Raw genomic sequence first — 18265 nt, forward strand, 5'->3', positions numbered from 1 at the left:
TTTTGCATTGCAGAATTAAGAATTAGCTAGTACACCTAAAGAATGAATAGAGAAGGCAGTTCTTGCTATTTAATGAGTTGGTTGGGAACGGGAATCACATATTCAATTCCTGGATATAAGCTTTCGTTAAAAATGCATATTATTTTTATGAAGTGTGTGACTCTCTCAATTAGAAATTCCTATACCAACTTATTTTTGTTGTTAATGCAGGATGCTCAAACCAAAATATAATATCCAACATGAGTGATGGCTTCACCTATTCGATCTTGACCCAAATTGATCAATTTTATTATGCAATGATTAATGTATTACACTTATCCCTCCATCCAAAGTGATGATATATATGGTCCCTCAAAATAAGCCATGTTTAAAGCACGCATGGGTTTTTTCTGTACCCTTAATCGAGATATCACTATCCCAATTTATGTGTGACCATTACAATGTGTTTGACAATTTATGAGAAGGGAATATGGAGTTTAGACTTTTAGAGGAGGAAGTTGATGCAGGAATTGCTCGTTGGGAGTTATATTTTTACTCATCATCCTTGTTTGTTAGTAAAGATGAGGATCATATAGAGTTCAGAGGAATTGAATTTTAAGTCATAATGTATGACTCAAAATCTCATCTTACTAAAGAGAAAAATTTCTTTTCAATTATCTTCCCCATAGGTATTGAAAATGTGTTGCTATCAATAGCCCCTTCTCCAATCTCTAGTAGAACCCTCTTCCACCATCCAAACAACACAACAACTCCATCCCCTAGACTCCTGTCCCCTCAAAACAATTTCCTCTAACCAAACGCACTCACCTATCCAAACGATATGGGCTATCTTTTTATTTTTCTGAAAAAACAAAAAGGAAAACAAATCCTTTAGAATTGATTTGAATTAATGGATACAGCTTCACTCATATTCTAATTTCCGAAGAGATACTCTCACCTATCCAAACGAAAAGAGGCTGTACGTGAGCACTAAGCAGATATTTCTACAAAATGAAAAACAAATATAGAGGAGACAGCTCATTTTATTTCCTTGAACTAAAATACATCCAAACCTTATATATACATTATAATTTTTTTACATTAAAATACTGTTCTGCTGATAAAAATAGCCATACATCATGCAAATGTCGCGTGCCTATTTTACAGAAAAAAAAAAGACGAAATAAATAATTAAATCGCATCGGATTCAGAGGCCCACAAAATCACATCTTGGATGCTGTTTGGTTGGGCCAGTTTTGGGCCGTATTCTAGAAATGAAATTCGAGTGTTGTGGCAATTTTGCGGCCCAAAAAGAAGAGCACCTACATCACTCGCCGGCCCATTAGCCCTCGCCTCCGCCTCCGCGTCTCTCTCCAGCTTCTCTCTCCCCCATGGCTCTCGCGTGCGCATCGCGCCGCCTCCTCGCCGGCGCCGGAACTCCGGCGAGATCCTTCCACTCCCAGCCCTACCAAGGTAACCCCCTCTCGTCTCCTCCTCCTCCTCCGCCTCCTCCCTCTTGGTTATTGTGATTGGAGCTCGATTGCTGCGGGCGCAGCCAAGGTCGGCGTGGTGGAGTTCCTCAACGGGGTCGGGAAGGGGGTGGAAACGCACGCCGCGAAGGTGGAGGAGGCGGTGGGAGGCGACCTCCAGAGGCTCCTCGAGACCCGCACGCTGCGGCTCAAGAAGCTCGGCATCCCCTGCAAGCATGTACGTCCTATACCTGTCTGTCCCTGGTATGCCTTTGGTAGTAGAGTCTCTGGTTCATGTGCAGATTTGAGCAGCGGCTTGATGTTGTTGCCGATTATGTTAGTGAGTGGGGGTATTCAGCATTTCGTAATGTGATGGTATGTTTTTGGTTAGATTTTGCTGTATAATGTTGCCATTGTTGGATGATGTCGTTGCGTTTGTTTGGTAGTAGTGAACCGAGTAACTGATTTCTGTGTGCTTAAAACTATGGCTCGTTGCATTATGCGTAGATTTGTTTGAAAAATCATACGTACTGTTGATTTTAGAGTAAATTTCACAATACCACATGCTTTTGGCTCCAAGTTGCACAAAACCCTGGGGGTTTTAGCCCTACACACTTAACAATTATAAGTGTTGCTTTTTGGGGAGAGTTCTTGGTATTGAATCGGATTGGATTGCAATGTATTCCTTGGTCAATAGATTGGACAAAATGTATTTTGGCGTGTGCTTGGAGGTTAACATTGTTGGAGAGTAATTTGGTAAATGTGCTATCTAACTCAGTGTTTTGCTTTTCCTGCTTATTTGTCTCTAGGCTGTGCATTTCTGGATAGACATTTGACATGAAAAATCTGAAGTTCTGTTTTTATTTTTTTCTAAATAGTTGTTCTTGTGAATAATAAAGCTATGTCCGTGCAAAGATTTTTCAAAAGAATATACCATTGCTTTGAGGATAGGTATATGTTGTCAGTTTTCAGAATCCAATTAGCAAAAGCTAAGTAGTTCTGCCATCGTGTCGTGCTTTGAAGGGAACTTACCTCTTTGACCTGAGATGTTGATATGTATCTTTTATTATTGGTAGCAACTGGTAGTGAATTACTCAATACTCAATAGAGAGTTGTGGTATTCTGTAGCATGTTCTTCACTGGGTGATCACATTTTTACTTGATTAAGCCATAAAATTGGCATTTTTATGCTTTTTAGATGTCTTGGTGAATTTGGCAATTATACGGTGACTTTAGAAATTTGAAGTGCAAAATACACATTTTTTTCCTTCAAGACAATTGTAGTACTTTTGTTTTAAGACCAAAGGCCAGAATAGCCCTGATTTTATAAACCAGATGGTAAATACAGAGGTACAATTGTAATATTTGGATGCAAATAAAGTTCTATGGATTTGCATTTCTACTTATGGTGGATCTTTGGTCGATGCAAAGTGAACACACATGCAGCTTATGACCTGCATGCTAAAGGAAATATCCATTTCTTTTTGTTAGGTAAGGGTGAACTGATCCCATTTTCACAGAGAAAATGATGGCATAGGCTAAAGGTTTGGAGATGTGTCGTACTTGTTCTTACCGTATTTATCTCCCTCCTGATTTCTGTTCTTACTGTTTCTTTTTCTTCTTTTCTTCCTAGCTTCACCAATTTGTGTTTGTCTAGTGAAGAATAATCTTGGCTGTCTGTTGTTAATCACATGGTTAGGAAATTTATTATGTTTCCATAATCCGTCCCTTTTTTAATACCTTAAAGGCAATCCCATTGAATGATTTGCTGCCAGTATATTGAGACATGTGAAGTCTTCGTCAGTAGATTATGATGTTTTCTAAGAAATAGACACCATTGTAGGTTTGTGGGTGACATTTAGCTCCTCCTAACCTATAACACAAACATATTTCAGATTCTCCAAATCTCCAGTAAAACTGGGACCATTGCATTTGCAACCACAAACCAGCTAAAGTATCAAGGTGACCAAGCCACTAAATTGTATACTAAGGTTGCTCACCCACCCAAGCACTTAAAAGGCAGGGTGGCCACTCGAGTTAATCGATACATAAAATTGATTGTGGGATCTGGCTGGTGGAACCTCTTCCTAAAATTTATCTTTATTTATCAACTATGTTCACTTTTTTCTGTTATCTTTGTGTTGAGATATGGGAAAATAATTTCTAGGGAATATATTAATTTAAAATTATTTTCTCCCTATGATGCAGAGGAAGTTAATTTTGAGTTTTGCTCACAAGTATCGTCTTGGTCTTTGGAAGCCCCAAGCAGAAGCGAAGAAAGCGCAATGAAGTTGAGTTGTCTTGAAGTGGGTCACTATGAAAACTATCAGCTGTCATTATACTTAACTGGGAAAATGCAATGAAGTTATTTTCTGATTTCTCCTGAAGTGCTCTACTTGCAAAATGATTTGCTATCGCTGGACTTAAGAACTTGTCAGACATTGAGCAGTTGCAGTGCAATTTCTATGCAACAGTCTGAACTATGCCCATGCTTTCTAGCAACTCTTGGAATCTGAAGACTTGTACCTTGTGCTTTGAGTACTTCGTTTTTCACTTGTGTGAAACAACAAATCCTACCAATAATAGGCCTTCTCATTGTTAGGTTGAACTTCCTGAGGTTGTAAAATACTTCAAAAATAGGCTAATTTATTGGCTAATTCGAATTCGTATACTCCCTCCGTCCTATTTTAAGCGCAGTTGTAGGTTTTTTATCCAACGTTTAACCGTTCGTCTTATTTAAAAATTTTTCATGATTAGTATTTTTATTGTTATTAGATGATAAGACATGAATAATATTTTATATGTGACTTTTTTTAAAAAAAATCATATTTTTTTTAAATAAAACAGATGATCAAACGTTGGATATAGAAACCCACAACTGTACCTAAAATGAGACGGAGTAACATATTAAGCAAGCATGGAGAGAGAAACATATATTACCATCGATGTGTGTGTCCATTACATCTTAGTTTGAGTGCTCAAACCAATTTCTATTTTGCACCTTAACTCTTTCCGTTATGTTTATTGGCAGAGTTACATCAAACCAGTACTTCCAAAAGGTGGTTATTTCAATCAAATGATAGCAGCCGTTGAGATTTATAGCGCCCACAGCATGAGTGGTGCATAAAACCCCTAACCGCACACTGAATTGGCAGATTAGTTACACCAGCATTACGAAGGTGTGATAGATCTGAACTTTGGGTATGGTGCAATCAGGGGACCAGATTCCAATCAACCAATATATAAACTACTGAAAATTCATACAGATTTGAGCTACAAGAACTAGCAACGTTCAAATTGACCACCACAGTCTGCAGTTCTGCACGCCTTGATAGATCCATCGTACATTTTTTTTGGTAAATATATTGACTTTGTACTTAGTAACAGTTGACTGAAGTTCCAATCACAACTCACAAGAGTGTCGACACAGTTAAGAAAGAATAAATATCATGAATATCATTATATCAGTCAGATTAATTAGTATTGTCATAACAGAAGCTGACTCAGAGCACAGAGCAGCAATGCCAATTAGTAAACACTTGTAGTTTGGAATCTATGGAGTGCTAAAAGACCACGACCACAACAACTCAACATAATTTACAGCAGGATGACACCAAAAGGCCAAGGCAGTGATGGCAGCTACGGCACTCATTCTGTAACCCCCCTAGCTTCACCATGGATCTCCAATCTCGTTGTTATTCCCGTGTTGCTGCAGAAGAATAAAAACGACAGGTTAAACAAGAATAGGTGCCACATACGTCAGGATAACCTGCATTGCCCTTTAACAATCATGAGTAGATGAGAACATAATCTGGGTTGCGGAATAGGAAAATATAACATGGATGCTGAGATCAAAGGCTGTCGCACTTTGGAGCTGAAGAACTCCGAGGGCTGGTAGCCGTCTCATTCTTCTTGTAGAACTGGATGGAGAACAGGCTGCCATGTGATCGGCCTGATGATATAGGTGATCCATGAAAGATAATGCCCGCCCCATACTTTGAGAAAACCCCTGTAGAATCGAAGCAATGAGTTTTAGGTAGTCCTGTCTGACGATCATCACTTTGGTTTGAAATAGTCTAATGACTTACAGTGAATTCATTTCATCGGCAAGCCTGTTGATTGAGAAATAGTAAATCACAGATGGTTGAAGTTAGACCACCAAATAGGAAAGACTAACAACCATGCATTTACTCACTACATCTGTATACATGTGAAGGTATGGTCTACAAGACAAGCAAAGGAGTGGAACCTGACATATCCTACATCCCATCTGAACACACATTGTTACTATACTTGGCCAACTATTAAATGAAAAGCAAGACTGAAAAATAAAAGGAAATTGAAAAGCACGAGTGTAGCAAAATAAAAGGAAATGCAGAATCATTGCAAAATAGACGGGAGGCAGAAAGAAAATTACATATTAAGTGGATTACAAAAAAAGAAGCAGAACAGCTCAGCAGGCTCAATTATGAGACCAAAATGTCTACAGCAGCATCTGGCATATCACCATGGTAATCATATGAATAGAACATAAGCATATGCTACAATCTGGCTATAGAATGGCCAATACTAAAAAGTTTGCCTACAGTGACCCAAACATAGTACCATACTCATATAGACATGACTCTTGGACCTAAAGAAACATCTACAGGATGCACTAACCTACTGAAGGAATCGCTCAACTACCATTATATTCAACATAACAGCAATGCGAACAAACGAACAATTGCTGCAATTACTAAATTTTAGGTCAAAGTCAATTAGAAAAATCCAGTTCACAAAGTAGGTATTGGAAGCAAAATGTGTGATTCAATTTTATTCATAGTAGAGAAGAATCCGCTGACACATACAACAAGACAAACATAAACATTTCTATCCTAAATAATTAGTTAATGTACCTTGCCAAAGTATGACGAGGCAGAAGATAATGGTAATAATCAAAGCTACCAGGTTGCCAATTGAGGAAGCTGGTTTGGTGTTCTTCATCTTCTTCAAAGCCTTCATCCGTTCAATCCTTGCCCTTTTTAAACTTGCGAGCTCAGATAGTTCACTAATGAGCTTCTGGTCAGCAGCATCTAATGGTGAAGCAGAAGGTGGTCGCGGCGGTCGTGGTGGCTTTTTCGACCGCTTCTTCTTCTCCTTCTCCCCCATCGACTTATCCAAAAGCCCAACCTTCATCTCGCCATCGGACGTCCTATCTTCTCCGCTTTTCGCGGCGAAATCTTGAGAGCGTGACGAGCAGCAAGGAATGTGGTGATCATCCTTCATAGCTATAAGATCATTCCATGGAGTTTTCACCTGGCTAGATATCATATTCACATCCGTCCCATTATCGCCCCCCTCTCTCATTAGCAAGCAATTCCCTTTCTCCAGATCAACCAGCACATCCCGGCCATGCACTTCCTTCGACTCCATGAAACAAACAAACCAAAAATAATAATAATAATAATAATAATAATAATAATAACGCAGCTCCCCTCCTTCCAAACTAGTAGAATTCAAGAATCAAATACTCTCTCTCTCTCTCTTCTTCAAGAATCAAATACTCCCTCCCTTCAGGCAAGGGGTCAGTTGAACCCCCAAACTTTCTGGGGAACACATAAACTGCTACAAGCTTCCAGATCTAGAAGAGGACATAGGGTTAGGGCAAAGAGAAAAGGCACATGTAAACAGCAACAATGAATAGAACGCGCGCAGGTACGGGCGCTCACCGGCGGCGGAAGCAGCAGCAGCAGCAGGGACAGAGACGGCGGCACCACCGCAGCTCGCGGGACGGAGACCGGCGCTGCCGGCAAGCGGGCGAAGGAGACGGGAGCCGAGGAGGGGAAGGGGAGATCGATCCTCGACCAGGGGCGGCGCGAGGCGGCCTTGCGTCGTGCCCGCGGAGGCGGAGGAAGGAGAAGGAGGGATCGATGGGAGCGAAATGGGGAACCGATCGTCCGTCGTTTAGGGGAAGAAGAAGACAGAGGAAGGGACAAGGGCAACAAGGGATGGAGCCTGAAAGGGCAGAGGTTAACGTTAATTGCCCCTAATCCAATTGCATTAGTATAGTCGTTTGCATATGGATAAGGGAGGGAAGGAGAGAAATAATTTGTCTCCTGCTCTATGATTAGGGTTTGTTGGAGTAAAGATTATCTTTTGACCTAATAGAACCTCTTGCAATTTCTACCTAGATTTGTACTATATCTAATAATCTTATTTAGCCGGTATATGGTAGTTGGGCAGATTTCTGATGGCATGTATTCATAGGCTAATGATTAAATATAGCCAGCCAGAATTATCAGGGCGTATTGCTGTTATGGCTAACCTTCTACCCACCATCTAATCCAGCAAACCAAAAGAGAACATTCTCTGAATTGCCATGAGAGTTCACTCTTATCATTTTTTAAAAAAGTTTAATAAATTATGCTCCTCAGTTCCTAGTGTTCATTAACCGATATACAAAACTTAAGATGGCTTTCATTAAAAGAACTAGGCAGAAAGACACAGCCAGTGTAAAATTTAGACCTAAAATATTTTACTCGTCGATTGTACTCCACCATGATCAAAGAGATCAAGATCACAAAACTCAGGATAGAACTAGCGATCAATATTTGGAACGTCATCGGCAACCTACACTCTCTCACTTGGAAGAAAACATGTTATCAAATTATTATTATTTTCACATGTTTCGATATATATGAGAACAGAGTAAAATGTATCAGTGGTATTTCAATTTATACATGGGTGTTATTTAGGTTCATTAACTTAAAAATCTTTACACCCGTAAACGTGCTTGCTATATCTATAAACCCAGATAAAAAAATCTGACATAGCATGCAACACAGACATTGAGGCCTTATTCGTTTTGAAGGATTCCTAAAGAAAATCTCAATTCCTTTGGAATAAGCACTATTCATGCATTCGGTTTGTAGGATTCAAAGGAAAATTTTCCATAGAAACACTATTCCAATTCTCTAAAAATCCTCCAAAATGTACTAATTCCATAGGAATGAAAACATCTACTCTATCCTCTTTTGTTTAGCTCGGTGGAGGAAAAATTCCTGTGTTCCAATCCTTTGTTTTGCACGTGCATTCCTACATTATTCCTACGTTTTTCCTATTCCTATGATTTAGAAATCCTGTGAACCGAATAAGCCCTAACATGATATCATCGCTAACTCTACGTCGATTGACAAGTGTGTACTGAATGGGTAGAACTTCAATAGTATACTGTATACAACCATTTTTCATAGTATAAATTAGTATCTTAGTTGACGTACAACAAAATTAGTGAATACAGAGCCTATAGAATGTTACATCAGTATATTATACATGAAACGAAATTTGTCTGCGAAATAGAAAAGGTAGTAACATGCTAACAGCCCCCACACGGAGAAAAAGCCCAAGCATTTCTCGAGCTGGCCCAGTTCGAACGAAAGCCCATTCAGCTTTGGACCTGGATTCTGATTGGAAAAAGTATACTTTGACTCCCTCAACTATGGTTTGAGTATAATTCATATCCTCCAACCACAACACCGGGTATATCGACTCCTCCATCTATCAAAACCGGTACAAACAATGTCCCTCGGTGGTTTTGAAGGTGGTTTTGGCTGACGTGGCGCCTATGTGGCGGTTATGACCGAGTCTTTGTTCTACGTGGCACTTACGTGGCATTAGAATAAAAACAAAAATAAAAAATATGTGAGACCCACCCGTCATTCACACACAAAAAAAGTATTATGGGACCTACATGTCATCCTCCCTCTCATTCCCTTCTTCCTCCCCCCTCTCTCTCTCCCTTATACTTCTCGGGAGCGGCGGCGGGCCGGCGGCTGTGACGGTGGGGACGAGGCGGAGGGGAGTGGTGGCGGCGGTGGCGGTGGCGAGCGGCGGTGATTGCTGCGGGGTCGAGGTGGAGGTCGGGGAGTGGCGGCAACGGAGGTCGGGGAGCGGCGGTGGCTGTGGCGGTGGGGAGCGGTGGTGGGGACGAGGCGGTGTGGAGCGGCGGCGGTGGCGGCGGCGGTCTGGGAGCGGCGGTGGGGAGCGGCGGCGGCGGCGGTTGGAGGAGGAGAAGACGGAAGAGGTGATTTGCGGGAGGATGCGCGGCGGAGGAGAGCGGAGGAGGAGTACGACGTCCTTCGGGGAGGAACTCGTGCTTGCGCCACCACCGGTCCACCGCCGTGCTCGTGCTCGTGCTTGCGCCATCGCCGCCGCTCCACTCCCCTTCGCCTCGTCCCCACCACCGCCGCTCCCCATCGCCGCCGCTCCCCACCGCCGCTGTTCGTGCCGCCCCCGCGCCGCACTAGCCAGCTGTCGTCCCCACCGCCACCGGCACCGCCTCGTCCCGACCACGGCGCCGCTCCTTCGTGCCGCCCTCGCCGCCGCGCTAGCCAGCCGCCGTCCCCACTGCCACCGGCACCGCCACCGCCGCCGCCGCCGCTACCCTACGCCTCGTCCCCATCGGCCACCGCCACCGCTCCTGAGTGAGAGAGAGATAAGGGAGGAAGAGAGAGATAAGGGAGAGAGAAGAAGGATGACATGTGGGTCCTACATGGTTAGTGGGTCTAACTTTTTGTTTGAATGACATATGGGTCCAACATATTTTTTATTTTTGTTTTTATTCTAATTCCACATAAGCGCCACGTAGGACAAAGACTCGGTGAAGACTGCGACGTAGATGCCATGTCAGCCAAAACCACCGAGGGACATTGTTTGCACTGGTTTTAATAGTTAAAGGAGTCAATATACTCGGTTTTGTGGTTAGAGGTTATGAATCATACTCGAGCGATAGTTAAGGGAGTCAAAGTATACTTTTTCCATTCTGATTCGTACGAGAGTTCGGCGTTCGAACTGGCAAGACAACTATCTGAAGAACGCAATATACAGTCTACAGATTAACAGATGCAAAACTAATGTCCGTTGCTTCGACCCTCCTAAACTGAAATTCAGCATCTCGCACAAATAAAAGCTCCATGCATATGTTAGCTGACAAAGAGCCAGAGAAATTAAATGCACAACTCAAAAGGAACAGGATCGAAATAATCAATAATGCAGACATATATAGATCAGATAAGTAGATCGAATAATATTTCGATAGATAATTAAGATAGCTGCCGATTGCACACAACGTTGCCACACTATATGCGTAGCTTTTTGCTAGTAGCTAGATCGATCATTGCAACAGCACGGCAACAATACTATAATTTAGGATAGATATGATCATATCATATGACGACCCAAGGGCACTGCAAGCACGCATGGCGATCGCGTTGGCGACTAGTTGGTGAGGACCCTCTCGCCGAGCACGCGTAGCGGACCTGCGCGGCGTCGAGGTGGCGCCTCTCCCAGTCGCTCCTGGTCACGTCCATGGGCTTCTCCATGGTCAGCCCCAGCACCTCCCTCACGTACCCCTTGAGCCCCAGCCTCCTCGCGCCGGGGAGGCGCCCGAGGCGGCGGTCGCAGACGTCCTCCAGGTCCACCGGCGCCGCGCACCGCACGCCGTAGCCGTCGGCCAGCTTGGCGGCGTCCTCGCCGACGCCGATGCCGACGAGGCGGACGGACGGGTCGGCGAGGAGGTCCCCGACGAGGGGCGGGACGTGGCGGGCGCCGGCGACGTGGAGCAGCTGCAGGATGAGGCAGCTGTCGCCGGCGCAGAGCTGGAGGACGGCCACCGTGGGCGTCGTCACCGCCGGCCAGAGGTGGTCGCAGGGCTTCCACTCGCAGTCGAGGCCGACGAGGAGGCCCCCGCCGCCGCGCGGGGTGGTGGCGGCCGAGGCGCGGACGCGGCGCACCCACTCGTCGGCGGCCGCGGCGTCGCTGGTGACCGTCGTGTCGATCACCGCGGAGCCGAAGCTGACGGTGTAGCGCGCCGTCGACATCTTGGAGAAGAAGGGGCGCAGACGGCAGATCGATCGAAGAAGTGGGGTGTGTGATGCTGTGGAGATGATCGGTGGTACGACTCGTATTTATAGTGTGAAAATGAGCCGATTAGAGTAAGGATAATGGTGAGCTATAAGCAACCTAAATGCTTATATGGAAGAAAGAGATAAAGAAAAGTGGGGAGTGTTGGCTCTTATGTAAGAGCTAGCTCCATACAAACTCTAAGAAATAAGTATTAAATTCATAGAGAGATAAAGAGAGAAGATGAAAAAAATAAAACTAACCTTATAGCTAACATATTATACATGTTAGTTTTAACATTGACTTATAATAAGTAGTGGGCTGTACTACTAAACTTACTCTTAGTATGATGGGGACATGCATTCTTGTAGTTAATGTCGAAGAAGTTAGAACGGCGACGAAGGCTCATCCCGAAGAGTCATCTTTTAACTGTGCATGGCTGTGCATGTGGAAGTTAACTTTTGCGTGCTTAAGTTTGACTAAAAGAATGGAGCACTAATTAATTTGATTAACGCCTTTTTACCATTTGAGTTAGCAGCGCTGGCGCAGGCTTGTTTGATTCGGATGGGTCGGCCCATATGCGCGTCCTCGGCCTAAAGGGCCTTTTTAACGTGACAAGTGAAAAAGCAGATGCACGTTTTATACTACTAGCGAATTTTTTTCATTTTTATTTTCTTAAAATATTTACAGAAATATTATACCGACGAAAATATTTACAGAAATAAACCCTACAAGGTGACGTGCGTGAGCAAGCGTTGGATGCCGCTGAGCGGGCATGCTAATTTTGTATGCAACGAAAATTGCATTCACCCTGCAAGGGACCTCAGCGCAATATGTGCACACGGCGCAGTGTGCCATGTCACCTTGTCGCCATCCACTTGGGTGGCAAAGTCTTGTTTTTAAAATATTTTCGCCGGTATAATATTTCTGTAAATATTAAATAAAAAATTTGAAAATGAGAAAAATTCTTATACCAGCTATATTGCACTAAAGAAACTAGTTTTACTAGTATCTTATTCTATGCCTTTGACTTTGCTAACGGCGTGTGTATTCGAGACCATCTGTGTGCTAATACGGAGTGTATATGACTAAAGAAAAGGGAAAAAAGATAGTGTAGGATCTGTAAATGAAGTTTTACGTTCATAGTATATTTACACGACTTTATCGTATTATAAAAATTGAAAATGCTTTTGTCGGTATTTTGATACGTCATTCGTGTATGAGTCGGTTTTTAAGTTCGTTTGCTTTTGAAAATACATATCCGTATTTGAGTCGGTTTTTAAGATCATTTACTTTTGGTAATACATAAGTAATCATATAAGAAATTTGTTTACTGAATCATATAATCAAAAACTCGCATGCTAACTTAAGACGATCGGATTCCTAACTGCAGCTCATGATTTTCTAAAAATATATATATCCAAACGAACTCACACAATGAATTTCATCTTAACTAAACCATATAACAATAATAAGATTAAAATAGACTTTACCTGTTATAATGCACGGACATTTTTTTTTATAGTAACACGATCGAAAGGACCAGCAGCACTCAAACATTACAGTTTTTGTGCAGCTACCTAAGAGTCACGTGAGTATTTAAATTAATTCTGAAAATCCATCTCTACGGGGGGTCGTCATTCGGAACGCAGAAATTAATTCTATAGGATTTTTATAGAGAACAGTTCGATTTCTTGAAAATTTTCGTGAAATTCCTCCAAATCTATAGGTTTTAGAGACTTTAGTAAACAATCCAGCTGGCACTCAAGGAATCGAGAAGCACTAGTACTCTTATACACATGGTGCTATTAATTGGCGCGCGTGCGCGCCCTCCCATGCGGTTTTTTTCTTTTCTTTTCACTATTTTTCCGCATTTTCCTTTTTTTCATCTTTTTCGCTTCCTCTCCCTTTTTTCTTTTTTTTGGTTTTTCCTTTTTTTTAATAGTTAGCACATGTGTTGAGTCGGAAGTTTTCAAATCTTAATTTGGAAGTTTTGAACCTGTTTCAAATCTTGAGTTTTCTGGAGCTACTAATGTGCTACTTGGTTGGTGTTGATTGCTGATGGCAGGAGCTGATTGTTGTTGCTAGATCCCATGTCTGGAGCTGTAAGACCTGCCGAGCTTGATCACGTTAAGTGGAGACTAGAGAGGAGAGATGCCGAGTGGTGAGCACGACACTGCGATTATAGGTCGAGCGGGCGAGTGCGATCTTTGCGAGAGGAAAAATGAAACGGATTTTTGTTGGCAGTTTTGTATGGGACCCACTTTTGTTTTTAGGAAGTTAAATTTAGCCGATCTCTTAGAGAGATTATTATTTTAACATCTCAAATTTTGTTTAGGATTCTCATAAAAAATATTTTGGAGATGAAATTTAGGGATACTCTTGGTGATGCTCTAATGGCGGTGGTTGGGGTGGACAAGGGCACCGGCCCGGCGAACGCATGCGAGAGGAGCTGCCATGGCGGATAATGGAGGCGAAGGTTGCTCCTCCATCTACGGGGGCCACAACCTCATGCATCATGTGGAGCCGTAGTGGCCTGCTGGTTCCCTCTCTCTTCTCCTCTCTCATCCACGTCATCCAAAATTCCTACATGGAACCACTATCGTCGGTTATTGTACCCGCTATAAGCATAACCGAAATGAGAGTACCTTCTAAAAGATAGTCCCAAGAGTTGATGAAACAACAAACTAGAATAGCATTCCAGATTAGAACGATTGGCTAACATATATAGCACCACTGAATACAGGGGTGACCAAAGCAACAAACAAAACTACTACTCCACTTGTGCTGTTGTGCATGGATAGTTCCATAGTTGCACTGCATCATGATCAGTTGGCAAGGACCCTCTCGCCCAGCTTGTAGGAAACGTAGGCGTCGATGCAGGCGTACTCGACCTGCGCCGCGTCCAGCTCCCGCTTCTCCCAGTTGTTCATTGTGACGCGTCTCGGCTTCTCCATGGCCATCCCGAGCACCTCCCTCGCGTAGCCCTTCAGCCCCAGCCTCCTCCCGGTCCCGACGAGGCCGAGCCGGCGGTTGCAGGCGTCCTCCAGGTCCACCGGCGCGGCGCACCAGACGCCGTAGTCGGCCTCCAGCTTCGCCGCGTCCTCGCCGACGCCGATGCCGACGAGCCGCACGGACGGGTCGCCGAGGAGGTCCGCGACAGCGGGCGGGACGCGGTTGTCGTAGAAGAGCTGCAGGACGAGGCAGAAGCGCTCGCCGGCGCAGAGCTGGAGGACGGCCACCTTGGAGGTCTTCCAGGAGACGTGGTTGGGCTTCCACTCGCAGTCGAGGCCGACGATCAGGCCGCGGCCGCCCCTCGCCGCGGCGCGGACGCCGCGCGCCCACTCGTCGGCGGCCGCGACGTCGCTGGTGACCGTCGTGTCGATCGTGGCGGAGCCGAAGCGGACCGTGTGGCGCGTCGTCGTCATCACCATGCCTGCGTTCTAGGAGTAGCTAACTAGCTAGTGGCACTGGAGTTGATCGTGGTTATGACTCTTGTATTTGTAGTGCAGAATGAGTTGATCCATTGGATGGCAAGTAAATGGCGCTGTACTTTGGAAGTTGGAACGACTAGTCCACGATCCTAATCCCGAAGAGTCGTCAATTAAGTTCCCGAGTGAAGAATCATCAATGAAAAGTGTATACGTTGTGTTGTGTACTACTACTACGAGCAAGTTTAATAGTATAGCCCACTACTAGCTCCAAAACATCTCTAGCCAATGTAATAGCCAATTTATACAATAGTTGCTTACTATACTATTAGTATCTGGTCCCACATGTCGTATACACATTATGTTTTGGAGTCCGTACTGCAGCCAGCTGCAGATCTGTAGTTCGTTGCTTTTCTCTCTCTTCCTTTATCTCTTTAAAATATGTTTATAGCTGGCTTATAGCCTGCTATTGTACCTGCTCTTAAGATACACTAACAACTTCTAAAGTTTAAATTTTGTATCAGATATAACAATCTACTCCATTGCTATATGACATATAAAGATCTGTATCTCATGGAGTATTACACACCAACCCTCATGAGGCATACAGATCTTTTTAATTTGCCCTCTTCTTAATAGCCATGTCAAGCAGTCAAGGGCTAAAAATTATTATGTATATTTTGAGACGGATCGAGTAAATTTATAGTATATGGCATACGGATTTGCGTGCCAAAAAAAATGTCGATCGAGCACAAGAATTAGAAGAAGAAACTGTTGCTACATTTCAAATTTTTACCAAGGAATTAGCTTATCTTCTCCATCAAACCACAACTTCATCTATAGAGAAGGTACTTGGCTATAAAATCCATGACCAAATATGTGTTGCTCGAATCGGAGAAAGTTTGGGTGAGAGCGGTGATGGTGGAGGAAGAACGGAAAAGGCATAGGAAGGAGAGAAGCATGTCGAGGAAGGAGATCAAGATGGCTTTGAATTAGGCCTTTTTCGATTAATCTCCAAGATGGAGAGAATGGAGGGGACTAAGGGGGATTTATTCCACACCTCAATAGGTTCGGAATAAATCCCCTCCAAATCTCCCACAATCCTCTTAGGAGAGGGATTAACCGAATAAGGTCTTAAAGGAAATTAAAGGGGAAAATCAATTCATACAATATTTGACACAGCCCATTTCCTCTATTTATAGGCCGAGACGTTCTCTCGGTGCAACTTCGACCAGTGTAGTGTGGATTTACTTGTCGTACATGTACAGACCGCCCCAAAGTCCCCTGTAGCCCACTTAATAAACACAATTGGGTCTTGATGATGTAGTGGACTTCGTGATAATAGGTCTTAATCATGAAGTGGTACTACACATTCAAGTGGCTTTGATCATGAGTGACTAGAGAGGAGGGGAGACAAAAAAGAAGGGCGGGTCTAGGTGCTACTAAGATGAGAGGAGATTGAACATGAACTCTCTTCATCCATCCATGGAGTGAATGGTGGCAGAGAGACAATCAAGAAGAAACATAGAAAAAAAATACCCTATCTATGTTTCTAAAAAAAATATACTATCTATGTTTCTAAAAGAGTATCTTTTCAGTTATAAACTTGGAAAGTAAAGATACTCTTTTAGAGATGGAACAGATAATAAGGTAAACATCATTTATACATGGAAAGTTTACTAGATGGTGGTTGTGTTGGACGGAGACATGTCCAAGCTTGCGAACAAGATCGGTGTTTGAGCAGTAACAATATCCATATAATATGTCACAAACTTAGGTGCTTACTATTTCTAGAATCAGGAGGCATACATATTCAAGGTACAACTTGGTAGTTGGAGCCCAACTGGAATCCTATATGGAGCCCAATCCTAAAATTTTGGGTCTCAAAGCAAAAATTAGGCTCCAACAGGTTCCCCTAATATTGTTCCAAAAAATTGAACTCCCCAACATAGGGAAAATTACTCTTCACAAGTAGGGGAGGCCGCGCGTGCTCCCAATGTGCCGCGAGAGAGAGTGTCCGTCGTGAAGGAGCGGGGGGAGGGGGGGGATCACGTGGGGTGGCAATGTACGCTCGATTGTGAATGAGAGAGGGGGGCTTTTTTATTTTGTTGTTTGGTGTTGGACCCACAATTTTGTTATTGGGAATCAATTGTTTGGTTATCTCTTACAACATTGCCAAGAAATTGGCTAAATTGCATCCCCAAAAATCTGATTTTGGGAATTCTAAACAGATTTTTTATGTGCGAAAATAGTTGTCCCTGCAAGAAATGAGGTAAAATTGACTCCCTAAAATGAAAAAAATGGGCCCCATGCGAAACTACAAGCCAAAACCAGTTTATTCCTCATCCATCCATGTGATGACGATATTGGAGACACGTGTAGAGGTCGACAAGATGGTGAGCGACACAAACCTGCTCTCTGAACAGCAAAAAAAAAATGATACAGTAGCAAGCAGTAGCCATCCTCCTATCCTCCGATGCACGTCCAACGTATGGCATGCTCCAAGCTAGCATAACAAATTAGTCAATGCCTTCTGGCCCATCTAGACCATCTCTTCCTCTCATTCTCAACAAATAAACGGAGAAAGAAAGGGTCTTAAAGCCTAGTGGGACCGAGGAGGCAGGACCACAGGAGACATGGTACCTCAAGGTGTCAGGCCCGGAGGTGGTAGCCGTTGGAAGCGGCATGGCGGAGGTGACCTGGTTGCTAGCAATGGGGCTAATCTGATGATGACAACAGCAGGCGACGGGTTTGGAGTAGCAGCGAGGAGGAAGTCAGCAGTGGCGTTTCCTAGTTCGCGATGAGGTGGAGCCTGTCTCCTCAGCTGCGGAGCAGAGGCCTGGCAACGAGGGCAGTCGTAGCCCAGGCGGTGGCTTTCATTAGGAGGAGACGAGGTGGAGGAGGTTGGTGTGAGGTCGGGGAAGGAGATGATGCCTAGATATGCGTGATCCTAGTGGACGTGGGAGAGTGGGTTGGCACGGAGGAGATGAGGCCCCCAGCCGGCTGTGGAGACCTGGATGGAGGGCGGTCGATCTGACCAGATCGAGGCAAAGACGCTGGTTGGAGATGGCTCGGTGCAGGTGAAGGTTGAAGAGAATGGCTTCTCACTCCTCGCGTAAGAATGAACCGAGAAGACGTGAGAGCGCAAGATTAGGAATGGAAGAGGATCCCTTCCTCAGTCTCATATGTTAGAGAGCGAAGATTACGGGGATGAGAACTCCAAAATTTTTTACAAAATACTTTCTTTATCGGTGTTTCTAAGATAATATTTTAAAACAATTTACTAAATTCTCCATAATTATTTTTTTCGTTTGTGTCCTCGATAATTGTCATAAAATTTTATCCATAATCCTACATCTATCCACCTGTCATATACATTTGCAATACTCGCGTTGTTTCAAGTTAGGCCCACATGTCATACGTCCAAATATAGGATAAAGTTGTCCTTTTCTGATAAAATTATTTGTATAGTTGCACTTTTGTGAAATATAAAGCTAAAGTTAT

The 18265-nt window shown here is 43.6% G+C and overlaps 4 protein-coding genes across 4 annotated transcripts; 1 reads left to right on the forward strand and 3 right to left on the reverse strand.

Moving 5' to 3' along the window:
- Nucleotides 1–1326: 1326 nt before the first annotated feature.
- Nucleotides 1327–4113, forward strand: LOC127781789 (uncharacterized). Its single transcript, XM_052308834.1, has 3 exons — nt 1327–1452; nt 1535–1686; nt 3657–4113. The coding sequence occupies exons 1-3, from the start codon at nt 1371–1373 to the stop codon at nt 3735–3737; spliced, it is 315 nt and encodes a 104-aa protein (XP_052164794.1). The 5' UTR covers nt 1327–1370; the 3' UTR covers nt 3738–4113.
- Nucleotides 4114–4878: 765 nt separating this feature from the next.
- On the reverse strand, nt 4879–7457 carry LOC127781781 (uncharacterized). Its single transcript, XM_052308823.1, has 4 exons — nt 7160–7457; nt 6347–7071; nt 5316–5457; nt 4879–5157 (listed from the first exon to the last, which is right to left on the reverse strand). The coding sequence occupies exons 2-4, from the start codon at nt 6861–6863 to the stop codon at nt 5097–5099; spliced, it is 720 nt and encodes a 239-aa protein (XP_052164783.1). The 5' UTR covers nt 6864–7071; nt 7160–7457; the 3' UTR covers nt 4879–5096.
- A 3042-nt stretch (nt 7458–10499) lies between these two features.
- LOC127760463 (uncharacterized) lies at nt 10500–11308 on the reverse strand. Its single transcript, XM_052284729.1, has one exon. It carries the CDS (start codon nt 11306–11308, stop codon nt 10655–10657), a length of 654 nt encoding a protein of 217 aa, XP_052140689.1. The 3' UTR covers nt 10500–10654.
- A 2850-nt stretch (nt 11309–14158) lies between these two features.
- On the reverse strand, nt 14159–14764 carry LOC127766565 (3'-5' exonuclease-like). Its single transcript, XM_052291647.1, has one exon. It carries the CDS (start codon nt 14762–14764, stop codon nt 14159–14161), a length of 606 nt encoding a protein of 201 aa, XP_052147607.1.
- Nucleotides 14765–18265: the final 3501 nt, after the last annotated feature.

Source organism: Oryza glaberrima, chromosome 1, assembly GCF_000147395.1.
Source record: "Oryza glaberrima chromosome 1, OglaRS2, whole genome shotgun sequence".
Lineage (NCBI taxonomy): Eukaryota > Viridiplantae > Streptophyta > Magnoliopsida > Poales > Poaceae > Oryza > Oryza glaberrima.

What these genes read in the sequence shown, in the direction of transcription:
- LOC127781789 (XM_052308834.1), top strand. Translation starts at nt 1,371, where the DNA reads ATGGCTCTCGCGTGCGCATCGCGCCGCCTCCTCGCCGGCGCCGGAACT. An exon ending in CCACTCCCAGCCCTACCAAG is followed by an intron (nt 1,453 to 1,534) that starts GTAACCCCCTCT and finishes CTGCGGGCGCAG; the next exon opens with CCAAGGTCGGCGTGGTGGAG. An exon ending in TCGGCATCCCCTGCAAGCAT is followed by an intron (nt 1,687 to 3,656) that starts GTACGTCCTATA and finishes CCTATGATGCAG; the next exon opens with AGGAAGTTAATTTTGAGTTT.
- LOC127781781 (XM_052308823.1), bottom strand. Translation starts at nt 6,863, where the DNA reads ATGGAGTCGAAGGAAGTGCATGGCCGGGATGTGCTGGTTGATCTGGAG. An exon ending in CCTCGTCATACTTTGGCAAG is followed by an intron (nt 5,458 to 6,346) that starts GTACATTAACTA and finishes TCGATTCTACAG; the next exon opens with GGGTTTTCTCAAAGTATGGG. An exon ending in CGGAGTTCTTCAGCTCCAAA is followed by an intron (nt 5,158 to 5,315) that starts GTGCGACAGCCT and finishes ATTCTTCTGCAG; the next exon opens with CAACACGGGAATAACAACGA.
- LOC127760463 (XM_052284729.1), bottom strand. Translation starts at nt 11,308, where the DNA reads ATGTCGACGGCGCGCTACACCGTCAGCTTCGGCTCCGCGGTGATCGAC.
- LOC127766565 (XM_052291647.1), bottom strand. Translation starts at nt 14,764, where the DNA reads ATGGTGATGACGACGACGCGCCACACGGTCCGCTTCGGCTCCGCCACG.